At 63.0% G+C, this 18691-nt stretch overlaps 1 protein-coding gene across 1 annotated transcript in view; it reads right to left on the bottom strand.

Moving 5' to 3' along the window:
* Positions 1–18419, bottom strand: part of KCNH2 (potassium voltage-gated channel subfamily H member 2) — a 124652-nt gene extending 106233 nt beyond the window's left edge. Inside the window, exons 1-2 of the mRNA XM_054016842.1 lie at positions 18147–18419; positions 14682–14912 (exon numbers count right to left, since the gene is read on the bottom strand). Of these exons, the coding sequence (XP_053872817.1) occupies positions 14682–14912; positions 18147–18222 (307 nt within the window). The 5' untranslated portion in view covers positions 18223–18419. The remainder of the gene's footprint in view (positions 1–14681; positions 14913–18146) is intronic.
* Positions 18420–18691: the final 272 nt, after the last annotated feature.

Raw genomic sequence — 18691 nt, forward strand, 5'->3', positions numbered from 1 at the left:
TCCTGCAACTGCCTAGTAATGACCCAGCACTGGGAGCAGCGCCCCACTGAGAGCCCACAGCTCCAAAGACGCCCCAGCCTGGCTCACAGCGCCTCAGAGAGCCCACGGCCGGGCTCCCACCGACCCACGGCTGGGCTCACAGCACCCCCCTGAGAGCTCACAGCCCCAGCGCCCCACGGCCCCGCTCACAGCACCCCACTGAGAGCCCACAGCCCCAGCACCCCATGGCCCAGCTCACAGCCCCAGCGACCCATGGCCTGGCTCACAGCCCCAGCGCCCCACAGCCAGCTCACAGCGCCCCTGTGACCAATAGGGCACTTTCTGTGATGTTTCAATGAATGCTGTGCCCGGCAGTGACTGAAGTGAGCAGGGCTTGCTGCCGGGCGGGTACCCTGGGCGGGCACAGAAGGGTACAGTGCTCCTGGGGAGATGCTTGGGTCACCTACTGACTGGGGCCGTGAAGACTGCCTAGAAGGAGCTCAGATCAAAGGGGACTCGGGGAACCCCCAGGACTGGACATCTGACACCCCCCAGCAGGAAGCTCCAGCCAGCGAGCAGGGAGCTGAGCAGAGCTCTGCCGAGGACAATGCCCGGCGTCGGGTGTCTGAGCTCCGTGACACAGGCTGTCCCCGGAGAGTGACAGACACAGGTACTCAGGGCAGGCTGCAGCTGTGATATAGCCACACCTCTGAGCGACACAGTCACACCGACCTGACCCCCCATGCTAGGGTGACCACACCCCCGTTTTGGCTGGGACAGTCTCTTTTTTAAGCCCTGTCCCGGTTGTCCCGACTTTTTTCCCCAAAAGGAGGCATTTGTCCTGTTTGCTGTTGCGCACTTCACCAGTTGGCAAGAGGAAACAGGACAAATGCCCACTTTTGTCAACTCAGTGGGGTAGGGGGGAATGTGCAGTCTACACCCAAATACATCCGTTTTACTTGGTATAAAGCTTACACGGGGTAAACGCATACATTGTTCGCCCTCTAGAACAGCTCTTGTTCCAGCTCAGGTGGTAGCCAGGGGATTCTTCATGATGGCTCCTCTCCCCCTTTTGTTCTGTTCTACCCATTTATATATCTTTTGCATAAGGGGGAACCCTTTGTCCCTCTCTGGGTTCCCACCTGTGACGCAACAAGGAGCGGGGCGGATTTGACCTGGGAATGTTGCAGGGGAGTTACATTGGGGATGGGAAGGAAGCTACCTGAGCCAGGAGGGGGGTTGGGAGAAGGGACACCTTCTGGCCGGGAGACTGGACAAAGGAGGAGGAGCGGGGGGGGGGGGGGGAAGGGGGAGAAGAGAGCTGCTGGAGGAGTTTTTGGTTTCAGTTTTGTGCTGGGTGATGCAACGCAGGGAACCCCGAGGCTGGGGTCTAAGCACCCTGCCCCCAGAAGGACTTGACTGAGGGGTTCTGGCTACAAGCCCTGTTTCAGACTGCGTTCCTACTGTCCAATAAACCTTTTGTTTTACCGGCTGGCTGAGAGTCCTGGTGAATCGCAGGAAGAGGGGTGCAGGGCCCAGGGCCGGCTCCAGGGTTTTGTCCGCCCCAAGCAGCCAAAAAAAAAAAAAAAAGCCGCGATCGCAATCTGCGGCGGCAATTCGGCGGGAGGTCCTTTGCTCCGAGCAGGAGTGAGGGAGCGTCCGCCGAATTGCCGCCGAATACCTGGGCGTGCCGGCCCTCTCCGGAGCGGCCGCCCGAAGCACCTGCTTGCTAGGCTGGTGCCTGGAGCCGGCCCTGGCAGGGCCCTGATGTCCCCCACTCCGTGACACCACTCCTCCCTCCCACTGGAAAGACAGCAGGTTAAAGATGGATTCCAGTTCAGGTGACAGGATCACATGTCACTGCAGGACTTCACTACCCACTTGACAGCACACACATATACAGGAAGATTAACAGGTAAACACAGCCATCTGCAGACAATGGTCCTGGTTAATGGGAGTCATCAAGGTTCCAAACCACTATTAATGGCCCACACTTTGCATAATTACAATAGGCCCTCAGAGTTATATTTCATATTTCTCGTTCCAGATACAAGAGTGGTACATTTATACAAATAAGATGATCACACTCAGTAGATTATAAGCTTTGTAATGATACCTTACAAGAGACCTTTTGCATGAAGCATATTCCAGTTACATTATATTCACTCATTAGCATATTTTTATAAAATCATATAGAGTGCAACGTCACAGGGACAAGCGGTGATGCCAGCCCCCCACAGGGGGAGGCAGCGTTCCAACATGGGTGGGGGGGCAGCAGGGTCCCAGCGATGGGCAAGAGCCTCGGGGGGAAGGGGGACACTCAGGCAAGCGGCTGGGAGGGTCCCTACCCCATGCAGACGGCGCTACGCTGGGAGAGCTTCCCCAGGGAGGTGGATTAACTACACTTTCCCGGCAGCAGAGAGCATCTTCGGTAAAGCGCTGCAGGGGTGCAGCTGTGCTCAAAGGCAACCAAGCCGGATGCTGCAGCTCCTGGCCGCGCGCAGGGACAGCTGGCCTGGGCAGTCCGGGGAGCCGCTGCCTCTCTGGGCTTCCCGGTGCTGGGCCCAGTTGACTGACACAACTGCTCTGGGGGAAGGGCTGCCTGGTGTCGCTGCAGGTCCTGGCTGAGCGCATGGGTCCCTGCGGAGTAGACAAGGCCCCCCCACAGGAGCCTAGCTCAGTGGGATTTGCACGTTGAAGCAGGAGGGCTGGAGCCCAGAGGCTCTGTCTCAGAGGCGGGTGTGACGGAGCAGGGAGCAGGGCAGATTTGACCTGGGAATGTTGCAGGGGGGTTGCAGTGGGGATGTGGGACTTCCCTTGAAGGAAGCTACCTGAGCTGTAACCTGAGCCAGGAACGGGGGTGGGGAGAATTAACACCTTCTGCCCGGGAGACTGAACAAAGGAGAGGAGCAGCGGGAGGAGTTGGGAGTTTAGTTTCGGTTGGGGCTGGGTGGTGCAACGCAGGGAACCCCAAGCTGGGGTCCAAGCTCCCTGAACCTCCCCGAGGGACCTAATTGAGGGGGGTCTGGTCGTACCTACACGCTCTGCTTGAGACTGTGTTCCTGTCCTTAAATAAACCTTCTGCTTTACTGGCTGGCTGAGAGTCACAGTGAATCTCGGGAAGAGGGGTGCAGGGCCCTAACTCCCCCACAATCCGCAACAACTGGTGGCAGCGGCGGGATCTACTGCACCCCGTGGACGGCGCTTCCTGCAGTAAGTGACTGGGGAGCAGTAAAACGAAGGGGGATTGACGGGGACCAGGCGTGCTGAAGAGTGAGAGAGACGGTTATTACCCCTGGGAGTGTGTGACCAGCGAGAAGGACTTTTGCAGTAACAGGGTCCCCCGGGGGGATCGCAGCGAGTGGTCCCAGGGGTGGAGGAGTCTGCAGCTCGACCCTGGCAGAGAGGTGGTGACCTCGAGAAGGGCTGGCACACTAGGGGGCCCCCTGGGAACTGTGGGGAGCTGTGAGCACACAGGCCGGTGAGTGGCCAGCAGGAAGATGTATGCCAAGCGGCTTAAGAGCGACCTGGTGGAGCTGTGCAAGCAGAGGCGGCTGCGCATTGGGAGGCTCACCAAAGAACAGCTCATTGCCCAGCTGGAGGCGGAAGATCGCGCGAATGAACTGATCCCTGTGTCTCAGGGAAGCAGCCTGGCAAATGCAGCGCAGGCACCAGTGTCTGTCCCAGCTGGGAGTGGTCAGCCGGCTGCTGAGGGCTTCCCGAGACCCCTCCTTCCTATGCCTAGGGGAAGGGTGGGGAGGAGCCCAGCAAATACCGAAGGCGCCGTGACCCCCCCAGCCAGCAGGGGGTCCCCCCGGCGAAGCTCGCCGGCCAGCAGAGGATCCTCCCGGCGACGTTCGGCATCCGGGGAGCGGAATTGGCTGGAATGGGAGAAAGCTAAAACTGAGAGAGCTGGAGGATCATGAACAACAGAGACAGCATGAAGAGAGACAGCGTCAGCGTGAATGGGAGGAGAAAGAGAGACAGCATCAGCGTGAACGGGAGGAGAAAGAGAGACAGCATCAGCGTGAAGAGAGACAGAGACAGCATGAACGGGAGGAGAATGAGAGACAGCGTCAGCATGACCTGGAACTGGCGAGATTGAAGGGCAGCGAACCCCCGGCTGCGGTGAGTGAGGGGGGACCCAGGACTGCACGGAGCTTTGATAAGTGCATCATGGCCCCATACAAGGAGGGGGAGGACATGGATGACTTCCTGGAGGCCTTTGAGACGGCCTGCGAGCTGCACCGGGTGGATCCCGCGGACAGACTCCGGGTCCTTACCCCCTTACTGGACCCCAAATCCGTGGCATTGTACCGCCAACTGGGAGAGGCAGAGAAAGGGGACTACGAACTATTCAAAAAGGCCCTGCTACGAGAGTTTGGGCTGACTCCTGAGATGTACCGGGAAAGGTTCCGGAGTCAAGATAAAACCCCTGAGATCTCATATCTGCAACTAGCCGTCCGCATGGAAAGATACGCCAGCAAGTGGGCTGGTGGGGCCCAGACGAAGGAGGACCTGATTAAACTGCTGGTACTGGAGCAACTGTATGAGCGGTGCCCATCCGACCTGAGGCTGTGGTTGGTGGACAGAAAGCCAGAGAACCCGCGACACGCCGGGCAGCTGGCTGATGAGTTTGTAAAGAGCCGGTCAGGGGGTGGCAGGGAGGAGCCCCAAAGGAACAGGCCCGCCGCGATGCAGAGAGAGAGTCACCCTGGGACCACCCAAAGGGGGAATATGGGGAATCCCCTCCCACGGGGAAGGCCCAGCATCAGGGACAACCGACCAGCTCGAGGGGACCCACGGGACCTGAGCTGCTATTACTGCGGCCGAAGAGGCCACGTTCGGGCCCAGTGCCCCAAGCTCAAGGACAGACTGAGCAGACCGAACCCGCACCGGGTTAACTTGGTAGAGGCCCAGACGGATGAGGGGCAGGCTTCCCACGCAAGAGGGGCTGGCAGCTTATCAACTGCTCAAGAGAGAGAAGGGCCCCCGGCCAGCTTCTCTGGGGGGCCAGATGTTCCGGATTCAAAGTTCTCCGTTTACAGGGTTGGCGCGGGGCTGTCCCTGCGGAGCGAGTGCCTTGTTCCCCTGGAGGTGGATGGGAAGAAAGTTTATGGATACTGGGACACGGGCGCAGAGGTGACACTGGCCCGGCCCGAGGTGGTGGCCCCAGATCGGGTGGTGCCCAACACCTTCCTGACCCTGACCGGGGTGGGCGGGACCCCATTCAAGGTTCCCGTAGCGAGGGTACACCTGAAATGGGGGGCCAAGGAGGGCCCCAAGGACGTGGGAGTGCACCACCATTTGCCCACTGAGGTGTTGATGGGGGGGGACCTAGAGGACTGGCCAAGCAGCCCCCAGACCGCCTTAGTCGTGACCCGTAGCCAGAGCCGGCGAGGGGCACTACGCCCTGACCTTGGGAAGGATGTCCCACCGGAGGCACCGAACCCTTCCCGGGTGGGGAGGGAACACCCAAGGACAGGCCGCGGGGTGGCTGGGGCTTCCGAGCTTCCGACCCAGCCGATGAGAGGGAGCAGGTCCCCATCCCTTCCCCAGCCGCCGAGTTCCAGGCCGAGTTGCAGAAGGACCCCTCCCTGCGGAAGCTAAGGGGCCTGGCTGACCTCAGTGTGGTACAGACTGTGACGAACTGGGCCTGTTCTCACTGTGGTCTGTGAATGCTGACAGGGAAGTGTGGCTGAATAGTCTGCATTGGGGGATGGGAGACAGCCCGAGGGCGCATACCTAAGTGTGTAACACGAGAACCCAGGGAGTGGTTGAAGGCCAGGTGACTCCTTAGCCCGGGAAACTGAACAAAGGCTGTGGGAGGGGTGGCTGAAGCCAGAGTGTGGGAAGCAGGCTGGAGAGATGGCTGGGGGGCAGAGATGGCTCTGACCTCCCAAGGGGGGCTGGGACCCCAAGATGGACCAAACTGAGGGGGTCCCTGTTGGCTGTGCCTGCAAGACCTGTCTTGGACTGTATTCCTGTCATCCAAATAAACCTTCTGCTTTACTGGCTGGCTGAGAGTCATGGTGAATCGCAGGAAGCCGGGGGTGCAGGGCCCCGAGTCCCCCAATACTCCGTGACACAGACCATGAGGAGAGGATGCAAGGAGAGGTTCCTGTGGGAGAAGGGGTTCCTGTACCGAGAGTGGGCTCCCCCGGGGGAAGTGGAGTCGTGGGGGATCAGGAGGCAGCTGGTGGTTTCCCGGAAGTTTCGCCACAAGCTACTGTACCTGGCCCATGACATCCCTCTCGCAGGGCACCAGGGGATCCGGCGCACCAGGCAGAGGCTGCTACAGAACTTTTACTGGCCCGGGGTCTTCACCAACGTCCGGCAGTACTGCCGATCCTGTGACCCCTGCCAGAGGGTGGGGAAGGCCCGGGACAAGGGGAAGGCAGCATTGAGACCTTTGCCCATCATAGAGGAGCCTTTCCAGAAGGTGGCCATGGACATAGTGGGACCTCTCAGCAAGACGACCCGGTCTGGGAAGAAATACATCCTGGTGGTGGTCGATTTCGCCACCCGCTACCCCGAGGCAGTGCCCTTATCGTCCATTGAAGCAGACACTGTGGCGGATGCGCTGCTGACCATTTTCAGCCGAGTGGGGTTCCCCAAGGAAGTCTTGATGGACCAAGGGTCCAACTTCATGTCGGCCCTACTCCGGTGCTTGTGGGAGAGATGTGGGGTCCGACACAACTGGGCCTCAGCATATCACCCCCAATCCAACGGGCTGGTGGAGAGGTTCAATGGGACGCTAAAAATGATGCTGAAAACATTTATGAATCAGCACCCGCAGGACTGGGACAAGTACTTACCTCACCTGCTGTTTGCGTACAGGGAGGTACCCCAGGAGTCTACCGGGTTTTCGCCTTTCGAACTGCTATATGGAAGGCGGGTAAGGGGGCCCCTGGACCTGATGAGAGACGAATGGGAGGGGAAGGCCACTCCTGACGGAGAGTCGGTGGTGGAGTATGTCCTGACCTTCCGGGAACGACTTGCCGAGCTCATGGGCCTGGCCAGGGAGAATCTGGCCAGAGCCCAGAGGAAGCAGAAGGTCTGGTATGACCGCACAGCACGGGCCCGCGCCTTCGCCACTGGGGATCAGGTGATGGTCCTCATCCCCGTGAGGAAAAACAAACTCCAGGCCGCCTGGGAAGGGCCCTTCAAGGTTGTCAAGCAACTAAACGAGGTAAACTATGTGGTGGAGCTGTCGAACCGGGCACACCACCACCGGGTGTACCATGTGAATATGATGAAGCCATATTATGACAGGGGGAATATGGTGTTGGCCGTGTGTGGACAGTGGGAGGGGCAGGGAGATGACCCTTTAGTAGATCTATTCCCTGGGACAAGAGTTGGCTTCCCCCTGGAAGCAATTCCCCTCTCTGATCGGCTAACCCCTGCCCAGCGAGCTGAGATCGGAGGGGTGCTGCATCTGTACCAGCAGCTGTTTTCCAACCAGCCTGGACGCACTAATCTGACTGTCCACCGGGTGCAGACAGGATCGCACCCGCCTATAAAATGCTCCCCCTTCCGAGCCACAGGGAAAACTGCTCAGGACCTGGAAAGAGAGGTCAATGACATGCTGGCTTTGGGGGTGATCCAGCCGTCTTCCAGCCCTTGGGCCTCGCCGGTGGTGCTGGTCCCCAAAAAGGACGGGTCGATCCGGTTCTGTGTGGACTATCGGAAGCTCAATGCCATCACTGTAGCCGATGCCTACCCCATGCCCAGGCCGGACGAGCTCCTAGACAAGCTGGGAGGTGCTCGGTACCTTACCACCATGGATCTTACAAAGGGCTATTGGCAAGTGCCGCTGGATGCAGATGCCAGGCTGAAATCGGCCTTTGTCACCCCTCTGGGGCTCTATGAGTTCCTGACCCTGCCCTCCGGCCTCAAGGGAGCGCCGGCCACCTTCCAGCGCCTGGTGGATCAGCTACTGAGGGGGATGGAGAGTTTTGCCGTGGCGTATATCGATGACATCTGTGTCTTTAGCCAGACCTGGGAGGACCACATATCCCAGGTTAGACAAGTGCTGGACCGACTCCAGAAGGCTGGGCTGACCGTAAAACCGGAGAAGTGCAAGGTGGGGATGGCTGAGGTATCCTACCTAGGCCACCGGGTGGGAAGCGGCTGCCTAAAGCCGGAACCAGCCAAAGTGGAGGTGATCAGAGACTGGCCCGCTCCTCAAACCAAAAAGCAGATCCAAGCCTTTATTGGGATGGCAGGGTACTATCGGAGGTTCGTGCCCCACTTTAGCGCCATAGCCGCCCCCATCACTGAGCTGTACAAGAAGGGGAAGCCAGACAAAGTGGTCTGGACCGAGGAGTGCCAGGAGGCTCTCCGGGCGCTGAAGGAGGCTCTGGTCAGTGGCCCAGTTCTGGCAAACCCAGACTTTGACAAGCCCTTTATGGTGTTCACCGACGCCTCAGACACAGGACTGGGGGCGGTGTTAATGCAGGAGGATGAAAAGGTGGAGAGACACCCCATCGTGTACCTGAGCAAGAAGTTGCTACCCCGGGAGCAGAACTACGCGGCCATCGAGAAGGAATGCCTGGCCATGGTGTGGGCCCTCAAGAAACTAGAGCCATATCTCTTTGGGCGACACTTCACCGTGCACACCGACCACTCTCCCCTGACCTGGCTGCACCAGATGAAAGGAGCCAACGCCAAGCTCCTGAGATGGAGCCTGCTCCTGCAGGATTATGACATGGACGTGGTCCATGTGAAGGGACGTGACAACCTGATAGCGGACGCGTTGTCCCGGAGAGGGAGCCCTGAACTTCCCCAGGTCACTGGTCAGAGTGACCCCGCTCAGTTCAGTCTCGAAGGGGGGAGAGATGTGACGGAGCAGGGAGCAGGGCAGATTTGACCTGGGAATGTTGCAGGGGGGTTGCAGTGGGGATGTGGGACTTCCCTTGAAGGAAGCTACCTGAGCTGTAACCTGAGCCAGGAACGGGGGTGGGGAGAATTAACACCTTCTGCCCGGGAGACTGAACAAAGGAGAGGAGCAGCGGGAGGAGTTGGGAGTTTAGTTTCGGTTGGGGCTGGGTGGTGCAACGCAGGGAACCCCAAGCTGGGGTCCAAGCTCCCTGAACCTCCCCGAGGGACCTAATTGAGGGGGGTCTGGTCGTACCTACACGCTCTGCTTGAGACTGTGTTCCTGTCCTTAAATAAACCTTCTGCTTTACTGGCTGGCTGAGAGTCACAGTGAATCTCGGGAAGAGGGGTGCAGGGCCCTAACTCCCCCACAATCCGCAACAGCGGGTAGGCCATGTGGCCTGCCCTGGAGGGGGAGGGGGGTCCCTGGGGTTCCTGCCAGGGACTGTTTGAAAGCGGAGGTGCAGCCCTGACCCCACAGATTTCTGACAGCCCCACAGGGCCCCGTGCAGCTCCTCCTGGACATGCAGCATTAGGGGAACAAACATGAGCTCTCAGGCCCCAGGCTGCCAGGCCAGCCCCTCAGTTAGCAGCCCGCAGGGTGCTGGGCAGAGCCAATGGTGCTCAGCAGCAAGGCAGATGGCACCCACTCCCTCCCCGGCCCAGCCCTCGCTGCAGGGACATGGGCCGAGCACAGAGCTCACCACTAGAGGGGAACAGGCAGGGACGGGGCACAGAGCCCAGACTGGAGCCAGCGTGTAGGACAGAGGCACTGCCCATCCAGTGCCCAGGCAGGAGGAAGTGGGCACGATTCCCTTGTCCTGCCAGGGACCCCCCACTCACATACCCAGCCAGGAGGCCAAGGGGAACCCGACCCCAGGCAAGGGTGATAGAGAGGGCAGGGTGCTGCAGGCAGGAACCACTGGACAGAACCCCCCACAGGCCCACCCCACTCTGCAGGCCCAGGCCGTCCCACAGGCCCACCCCACTTGCTACGGGGCCAGAGGGGGCGTTGGCAGCTGGGATCAGGGCAGAGCGCAGTGAGCATTAGGCCCAGCTCCCCTCCCCCTGTTATCCCAGTGCCTCATTCCTCAGCCGGTCTGGACGGGCTGAGTGACGCTGGCCAGAGCCGCAGCGGCCCGGAGACACAAGCATACACAGCTGTCAGCGAGCCGCCTGCTGCCAAAGGGGGGAGGGGGAGCCGGAGCCCTGCTGGCCAGCAGCGCACACGAGGGCCCAGCCTCCTCCGGCTCGGGGCCCAGGCCAAGGCCCCGTTCCCCACACCGGACAGTCCTCCCCTCCCCGTGCATGGGGGCCTGCTGCCGGCCAAACCTGCAGGCCAAAAATTGCCACCTTGGGGCAGGGCCGGATTAACCTTTTGTGGGCTCAGTGTCAAAAACATATTTGTGGCCCCCCATGTGGAGCCTGGCGCGGGGAGGTCAGTCCCCGGAGCAAGGGCCGGCCAGGGGCAATGGGGCACGGCATGGCAGGGGCAGCCCCGCTCCGCCCAGCCCAGCGCGAGGGCACTATTTACAGACCGGCAGCTGCCAGACACGCAATGGCCCGCCCGGCCCTGTGCTGCCAGCGTACCCCTTCCCCTCGGGGGTGGGCCTATGCCTGCCACACAGCGCCCCCGCCCAATACCCCCCCCAACTCCCTATGGCCAGAGCCCCCCCGGACCCACTATGCCCAGCGTCCCCCTGACCCCCCCACACAAATGCCCAGTGCCCCCCTGCCCAGCACCCCCCAACAGAACCCCCACTGCCTAGTGCCCCAACACACAGATCTTCCTCCAGCCCCCCCACCCCAGCACACACACACCCAGAAACCCCCTCCCCCACGCCCTGCCTCCCGGCCACTCACCAGCCCTACTGGGAGGCGACTGTTTGCCGGTGGTGCCAGCCAAGCTCCATCACCAAGCCCTATTACGAGCAGGCCTGGAGCCCGCTTGGCATGTCTCTCCCCAACACACGCACACGCGCCAGTGCTCAAGCTAGGGGATGATCCAAGGGCATCTTGCCAAGCTAGGGCCCGAGGGAGCCAGGGATCAGGTGCCAGGTCCTGGTGCTGCAGGTGCCCTCTGGGTGGCTCAGGCTCTGGCCCCACCTGTCACAGAGTCCCCGGGCGACACTCGGGAACTGCTCCCCACAAAGCCAGTCAGGACTCTCGGGAGCCTCCTCTCCCTCGGAGCAGACTGTTTTCAGGGCAAGAAGCTCACACGGCTTCACCTCCTGGGTCTCTCCTGGGAGCATTCAGCATATGCCCCTCCGTGCGCTTCCCACAGCGAGTCCGCCCAGGCGGGGTCCTGGGGAAACCAGAGGGTCCTGCACCCCCACTTCGCAGTCAGACGTGACTCTCAGCCAGCCAGTAAAACAGCTTTATTAGATGACAGCAACACGGTCTAAACCAGAGCTTGTAGGTCCAGAGAACAGGACCCCTCAGCCGGGTCCATCCTGGGGCCCAGCGAGCCAGACACCCCCGTCTGCCCTCACTCCCCATCCCCAGCCAGCTCCAAACTGAAACCCCCTCCAGCCTCTCCTCTGGGCTTTGTCTCTTTCCCAGGCCAGGAGGTCACCTGACCTCTTTGTTCTCCCGCACCTTTAGCTATCCCCTGGCAGGGGGGAAGGGCCCCGGCCATTAGTTGCCAGGTGACAGAGGGTCGGCCGGAAACTGAGGCATCCACACAGTATTCAGAGGAAACATTAAGAACAGTCCCACTTCGTCACATCACCTGTCTGAGTCTGGGGAGCTCTCGGCCCCAGGAGGAGCCCACCTGCCCTGCCCTGCCCTGGGGAGGTGTGGCAGGGCCAGCGGGCAGGAAGGGGGCAGGAGGTGCTAGCTGCAGCTTGGCTCCTCGGCCAGCGGGGCGATGCCAACCTCCAGGTCAGTTAAACTATGGATGGGAAAGCACCGAAAACAGCAGCGCCCAGCACCTAAGACACCAGAAAGCAGGCCTCCCGCAGTGCATCAGGGTGAACCGGGCCAGCTGGAGCCCTGGGCCACCCCCCAGCAGTGGCGCTTCTCCAGCCCCTTCACCAGGGCAGAGTCTGTCTGTCATGGGAGTGAGCAGCCCAGAGCATGCTGGGTAAGTGACCCTCGTCCAGCACTGCCCCCCACCAGGTGCAAACCCCGGAGCTTCTCCTTGTTGCTCAGCCACCCCCCCCAGCTTTACAGCCCCCCCCTCTCCTGCCCCCGGCCCAGCATTACAGACAGCCCCCCCGCCCAGCTTTACAGCCCCCTCCTCCCGCCCCAGAGTCCCAGCCCCCGCCCGCCTTTACAGCCCCCTCCTCCCGCCCCAGAGTCCCAGCCCCCGCCCGCCTTTACAACCCCTCCTTCGTGTCCCCGACCCAGCATTACAGACAGCCACCCCCGCCTGGCTTTACAAACCCCTCCTCATGCCCCCAACCCCCTAGTCCAGCATTAGACCCTGTCACCCACCGCCATGTTCCAGCTCCTTGCCCCCTCAGGCCTGAGAGAGCAGCTCACGTCCCACCTGGCTTACAGCGGGACCCCCTTGGCTTATGGGGAGAGAAGCCCAGGAGTGGGGCTGTCAGGCCTGCACCTGACACAGCCTATCACCCCCGACACCCCCCCCAGCCCAGGGCAGGAATTGCCCAGTTGTGCCAGGACCCGTTGTCCTTAGGTCCCTTCTGCGGGTGCAGAGCCAAGAGGGGCCGGCAGCTGGGAACCAGATCTGTTTACGCTGCTGGCCGGAACCGGGGAAGGCTGCTGAGAGCCGGAGGCAGCTGCCTGGGCGAGAGCAGAGACACCTGGTGTGGGAGGGCCAGCTCCCCCAGGGACGTGCTCCAGGCCCTGCAGCCACGCCCAGCGCTCACATGGGGCCTGCAGGAGGATGGCTCCTCGCACCAAGCAAAGGGCCAGACCCCTAGGCCATGGCCCCCACTCAGCCCCACACTGCAGGGGCCACGTGTGCATCTCCGCTCCCCTCTGCGGAGCCTGGCCAGCAATACCCCGCAGCCCCCCACTGCGAGACCTGGGCCATGGCTCAGGGCCCAGCCACATTCTCGTGCACAGCTGGTGGCAGCCCCCCTCCCCAGAGCTAGCTGCACTTCAACAGTGTTCATCACACTCCAAGCAGCTGCCAGCTGCTCCCACGCGGCAGTCCAGCCTCGCTGGGCACCCAACCATCAGCAGGACAGTGGAACTAGAGCAGGCAGTGGGTGAGGTGGCAGCAGGGGTAGCCACGGGGTGAGGCAAACAGCAAAGCAGCCGGCCTGCCACCACTCCATTGCGTGGGAGCACTCAGCCTCCCTGGGCAGCCTGCAGGGAAGAGACCATACAAAGCAGGGCTGTGGGGCAATGGCACACACACTGGGGGCCTGTGGGCACTAGCTCATGGCAGGCTAGCCAGTGCCACAGGGCTACAGCAAGGCTCAGCGCTCTGCACCAGCAGCTGGGGCAGGGCCGGAGCATCAGCCCCGGGTTCCAGCCGGGGAGGGACTTGCCCAGGGTCCCCCAGACAGCTGTGGTTGGAAGAGGAACGCCCCACAGGAAGGGACGGGGTGACTGCCTCTCCTTTCCCTGCCCCACCCCACTGCCAGATCAGGGCTTACTGGGCAGGAGGCAGAGACACTGGCAGGTGCCTGGCTCCGTTGCTCTTCCCCAGCCAGTGAGGGCAGCGCCATAGGACGGGGCGCCCGGGACCGGGGCGCCAGACACACGGCGTGCTACAAGGGCCACGTGGGGACCATGGCTCTCGCCCGCTGAGTGCCGGAAGGTGCTGGGGAGCGCAGGCACTCAGCCCCCCGAACCAGCACCCAGCTGGCTGTGCGCACATCATGCCAAGGGCTGCCCTGGCGCCAAGAGCCACCCACCCTGCAGCAATTCTCAGCACCGCTGACTGATCGCCACGCCGCGCCGCCGGGCCTCAGCAGGCCGTTAACTCAAGGGCCTGTCTGCCCGTGACGGACGGCGCTTTCACACGCACACAAATAATCATAAATCGCCACCAGGCAGCGCAGTGGGTGAACGTGCAAGAGCACACAGGGACAGGCATGGGGATCCCACAGACTGCCAGGCCCCACAGCCCTGCCCCCATGGCCCCTGGGCTCTCTCTACCCCTCTTGGAACGTGGGCATGGCAGGGGACTGGCTGGCTCTGGAAGGCGGGACAGGACTCAGGGCCTTTCCCCTCTAGGGGGCACCGCTTCTGATTGGGCCCCAGTGCAGGAGACCGGCTGTTCGGAACCTGGGGCCATTCCCCTGCAGACAAATGGCTAGCCCAGTGTTCTGGCTTTGGCACAGAACATGGGACCCCACGGCCCAATGCCCTGCTCCAACAGACACCCCAGGACACTGGGCCCCGCGGCTGGCGGCAGGTTGCCTCTCTGATGCCTGCCATTCCATGCCCCCCCGGCCACCACCCTTCATGGGAGCGATCATGCCGTCCGCCCAGCACAGGCCCTGCCACCCCACAGAGACGGCGCACACTGTGGGGGCAGGAAGGGACCGGCTCTGAACATCTCCCCCAGCCCTGGGACCGGACCGTCACCTCAGTGCTGAGGCAGAAGGGGTGCCACCTCCTCCCTTCCCCCCTCACATCTATAAGTGGTGCTGCATCCCCATAGCCCCGCCCTCCACAGCCACCCAAGGTGCCACGTCCCCCTGCCCAGCCCCCCATGCCCGGACCCAGCTCCCCCCCCACTCCAGCAGGGCGCTGTGCCCCCCTGCCCGGCCCAGCTCCCCCACCTCCCAGCATGGCACCATGTGCCCACGCCCGGCCCCCCACCATAGCACCGCATGCCCACGCCCAGCTTGGCCCCCCACCTCCCAGCACGGCGGCGCAGCCCAGGGGGTCCCTACCATCCTTGCGGTAGAAGCAGATCTCCACCTTGCGCTCCTCGGAACCCAGCAAGGCCTGCGCAATCTGGGTGGCGGCGCTGCGCTGGGTGCGGGGCCCATACAGGAAGTCACAGGTGCAGGGCTTCTGCATGACCTCGGCCCGCGTGTACCCGCACAGCTCGCAGAAGCCATCGTTGCAGTAGATCACGGCGCAATTCTCCACCCGGGCGTTGGCGATGATGAACTTTCGGCCTGTGGGGGAGAGGCAATGAGAGGACGGGCGGCTGGCAGCACGGCTACCCATGGGGCTGCCCCCCCCCAGCCCGCCCACTCCCACCCCCGCCCAGAGAGGCGCCAGGCTCCCACCCCCATCAGTCAGACCCAGCCCAAGGCAGCTCCTGCCTCCATTCAATCTGAGTTCACCAGCCTGCTGGGGTCTCCCCTCGGGGACCAGGGGCGATGATGAGGGAACTGGGATTGTTTAGTCTGCAGAAGAGAAGAATGAGGGGGGATTTGATAGCAGCCTTCAACTACCTGAAAGGGGGTTCCAAAGAGGATGGAGCTCGGCTGTTCTCAGTGGTACCAGATGACAGAACAAGGAGCAATGGTCTCAAGTTGCAGTGGGGGAGGTCTAAGTTGGATATTAGGAAACACTATTTCACTAGGAGGGTGGTGAAGCACTGGAATGGGTTATCTAGGGAGGTGGTGGATTCTCTTTCCTTAAAAACCTCTGAGGTCAGGCTTGACAAAGCCCTGGCTGGGATGATTTAGTTGGGAATTGGTCCTGTTTTGAGCAGGGGGTTGGACTAGATACCTCCTGAGGTCCCTTCCAACCCTGATATTCTATGATTTACTGCAGAGAAGCGCAGCGTCCTGGCAAGGCCGGGGGGGCCAGGGACTCCATCCGCCCACGCCCCGCGGCCGCCCACAGGAGGGAATCACAGGGGAACACAGGTGCCGCGGATCCCGCTGCTGCCCCCCATGCACAGCACGAGGGGCCGGCCCCACCAACCGGATGCCCACAGTGTCCGCCAGACACCCAGCACTGCAGATGCTGCCTCTGCATTGCCCAGCTCCCTTGGGAGCAGCTGATTCTGCCAGTGCCCAGCCCAGCCGCGCAGGAGGGAAGAGCCCCACCCCCCGCCTCCCTGCACTGGCCTTCACACTGCTCCAGACGAGTGGAGACACTTCAGCCCCCGCCTGGCTGCGCGGGGGTCATGGGTCGGACTCTGCAATCCGAGACACCCAAACCTAGCTCTGCTGGAGCCCCTCACTGCAGACCCGCAGCCCGCCCGACACCGGTGCCCCTCAAACCCAACCCCCAGTTCCCTGCTTTCCTAGTCCTGAGCCTCGCCTCGCACTGTCCCCGCCACGGCAGTGTCTCTCACTGCTTGTTTACTCGCCGCATCCGCAGCCGCCTTCGCATTCGCAGCCCTGCCAGGGCAGTCGGTGCCAGCAGCAGCATGCTGGGGATAAACAACCGTGAGGCCTGGGCTGCAAGCTGCCTCGCCTCCCCTCCCTGCAGGCCCCAGCCCAGGCTCCCAGGAGCAGCTTCCTCGCTTCCCCCTGCTCCTGGGCCCTGGGGTCTCTGGCAGTGCCCTACCTGCCCAGGTGGGGGAAGCACTTCTCTGCTGGTGCCAGCGCAGCCCTGCAAGAGGCCTTCTCCCTAGGCTGGCCACGCAGCCACTGCCACAGCTCCCATGTGGGCATCTGCCCAGAGCAGGGACGTCCCAACCCTTACCCCAGCCCAGCACAATAGGATTCCCACCAGCGCGTGGGCTGAGGCTGCAGGCCCATGGGAGCGTGACCAGGGAACATGGGCAAGGAAGGGAGACGCACCCCACGCTACTGCGTGTAAGAACAGCGCACCACAGCACACACCTACATCAGACATCGCTCGCCACACCAGGGCCGCCCCACCGCTAAGCTGAGAACTGACTGACTTCTTCCACCCCCAGCACCCGCCGTGCAGCGGGCTGGTGCGGAGCAGGAGTCACTCCCAGGTACACAGGCAGTCACGCATGGGAGTGGACATGCGCACACAAACAGTCGCAGCTGGCATAGCTCTGTACCAGCCCTTCGTCAAAGGCCGGGCTGCTGGCCCTGGCCGGAGTGATTCTCCTGCAGCCCATCCCGTCCCCCAACCAGCCCCAGACCCCAGCAGAGCCGAGCCTCCTCAGAGTCACCTTCAGAGCATGGGAGGGAGGGTCAGCCCCACCCTACAGATGGGGAAACTGAGGCATGGTTACACCAGGGCAGAGACAGGCATCGAGCTCAGGTGCTGCGAGGCCCAGCCCCACAATGACCAGCTGTCCACAAGGGCATCTCCCGGCCTGGCACACAATCTGCCGGGCTGGCACTGGGCACGGACAGGAACTGCCCCCCGTTCTAGCACCCTCCAGTGCCCCACGGCACGGGCCTCTCCCCACCCTCAGCCTCCTGGGCACATTCACTCAGTCAGGAAGCACAGATCCAATTTCCCCTGCCGCTGACTCAGCAATCTACCGGGCCACACACCTCGCTGCCAAGCACACAAACCTGGGGCATCCCTTTCACCCCCCCTCAGGGGGGCCCTCTCCCCCCGCACACACACACACACGGCACATGCATACCCTACACACTGCCACACAGGGACACCCTCTCCCCCGTACGCACACATACACACTGCACATGAACACCCTACACACGCAGGGACACCCTCTGCCCCTCCCGGGCACATGCGCACACGCACACCTGAGCGCATACACACAGGGGCACCCTCTGCCCACCCCCCCACACACAGAGCACATGCACACCTGAGCACATGCAGGGGCACCCTCCCCCCACATACATACACAAGGGCTGGGGCACACACAGGGGCTGGGGGGCACCCCCCCACACACGCAGGGGCTGGGGGACACAGGCAGGGCACCCCCCCCACACACACACACAGGGACACACACACACACACACAGGGCACCCCCCCACACACACACACACACAGGGACACACACACACACAGGGACACACACACACACAGGGACACACACACACACACACACAGGGCACCCCCCCCCCCACACACACACACAGGGACACACACACACACACAGGGCACCCCCCCACACACACACACACACAGGGACACACACACACACACAGGGCACCCCCCCACACACACACACACACAGGGACACACACACACAGGGCACCCCCCCCCACACACACACACACGCACGCAGGGGCTGGGGGACACAGGGGCACACGCAGGGCACTCCCCCCCCCGTGTGTGTGGGGGGTGCCCTGTGTGTGTCCCCCCCCCCGTGTGTGTGGGGACACACACAGGGCACCCCCCACACACACACATACGCAGGGGCTGGGGTACACACGGCACCCCCCCCCCCACACACACACACAGAGGGGGACACACACAGGGCACCCCCACACTCAGGGGGACCCCCCCCACACACACACAGGGGCTGGGGGACACTCCCGGCCCGCACTTACTCTGCCCCTCGAACTTGCGGATGATGGTGTCCAGGAAGGTGTTCTGGGGGGCGACGTGCCCGCGCCGGACGGGCATGCTGCTTAGCCCATGGGGGGCGGCCGGCGGCCCCGGCCCCCGGGGCCCCACTAACCCGGCGCCCCAGTAGGGCCCTGCCCGGGCCCGTCTGTCCCGGGCGCACGGTCAGTCCCCGAGGCGCGGGCGGAGGGTCCCGCTGCGCTCGACTCCGGGGCTCCGGCGGGCGGTTCCCCAGGCCGGGGCTGCGGCTCGGTCCGCGGCGCCTGCTCCGGCCGCCCGGCGGCGAGGGGGCGGGGCCGGGGCCGGGGCCGGGCTCCGCGCCCCGGCTGCGGGAGGATGCGGGCTGCGCCGCCGGGCCCGGAGGGATGAACCCCGCGGAGCCGAGCCGAGCCCAGCCCCCGCCTCGGGCGCGCTGCGGGTCCGGGTCCGGGTCCGGCTGGGCGCGGGGACCCCCCCGGGACCCGTGCACCTGCCGCCGGCTGCAGCGCCGCGTCCCGGCTCGGCTCGGCTCCCGGCGGCTGCGGCAGCA

The sequence above is a fragment of the Malaclemys terrapin genome, chromosome 2, assembly GCF_027887155.1.
Source record: "Malaclemys terrapin pileata isolate rMalTer1 chromosome 2, rMalTer1.hap1, whole genome shotgun sequence".
NCBI lineage: Eukaryota > Metazoa > Chordata > Testudines > Emydidae > Malaclemys > Malaclemys terrapin.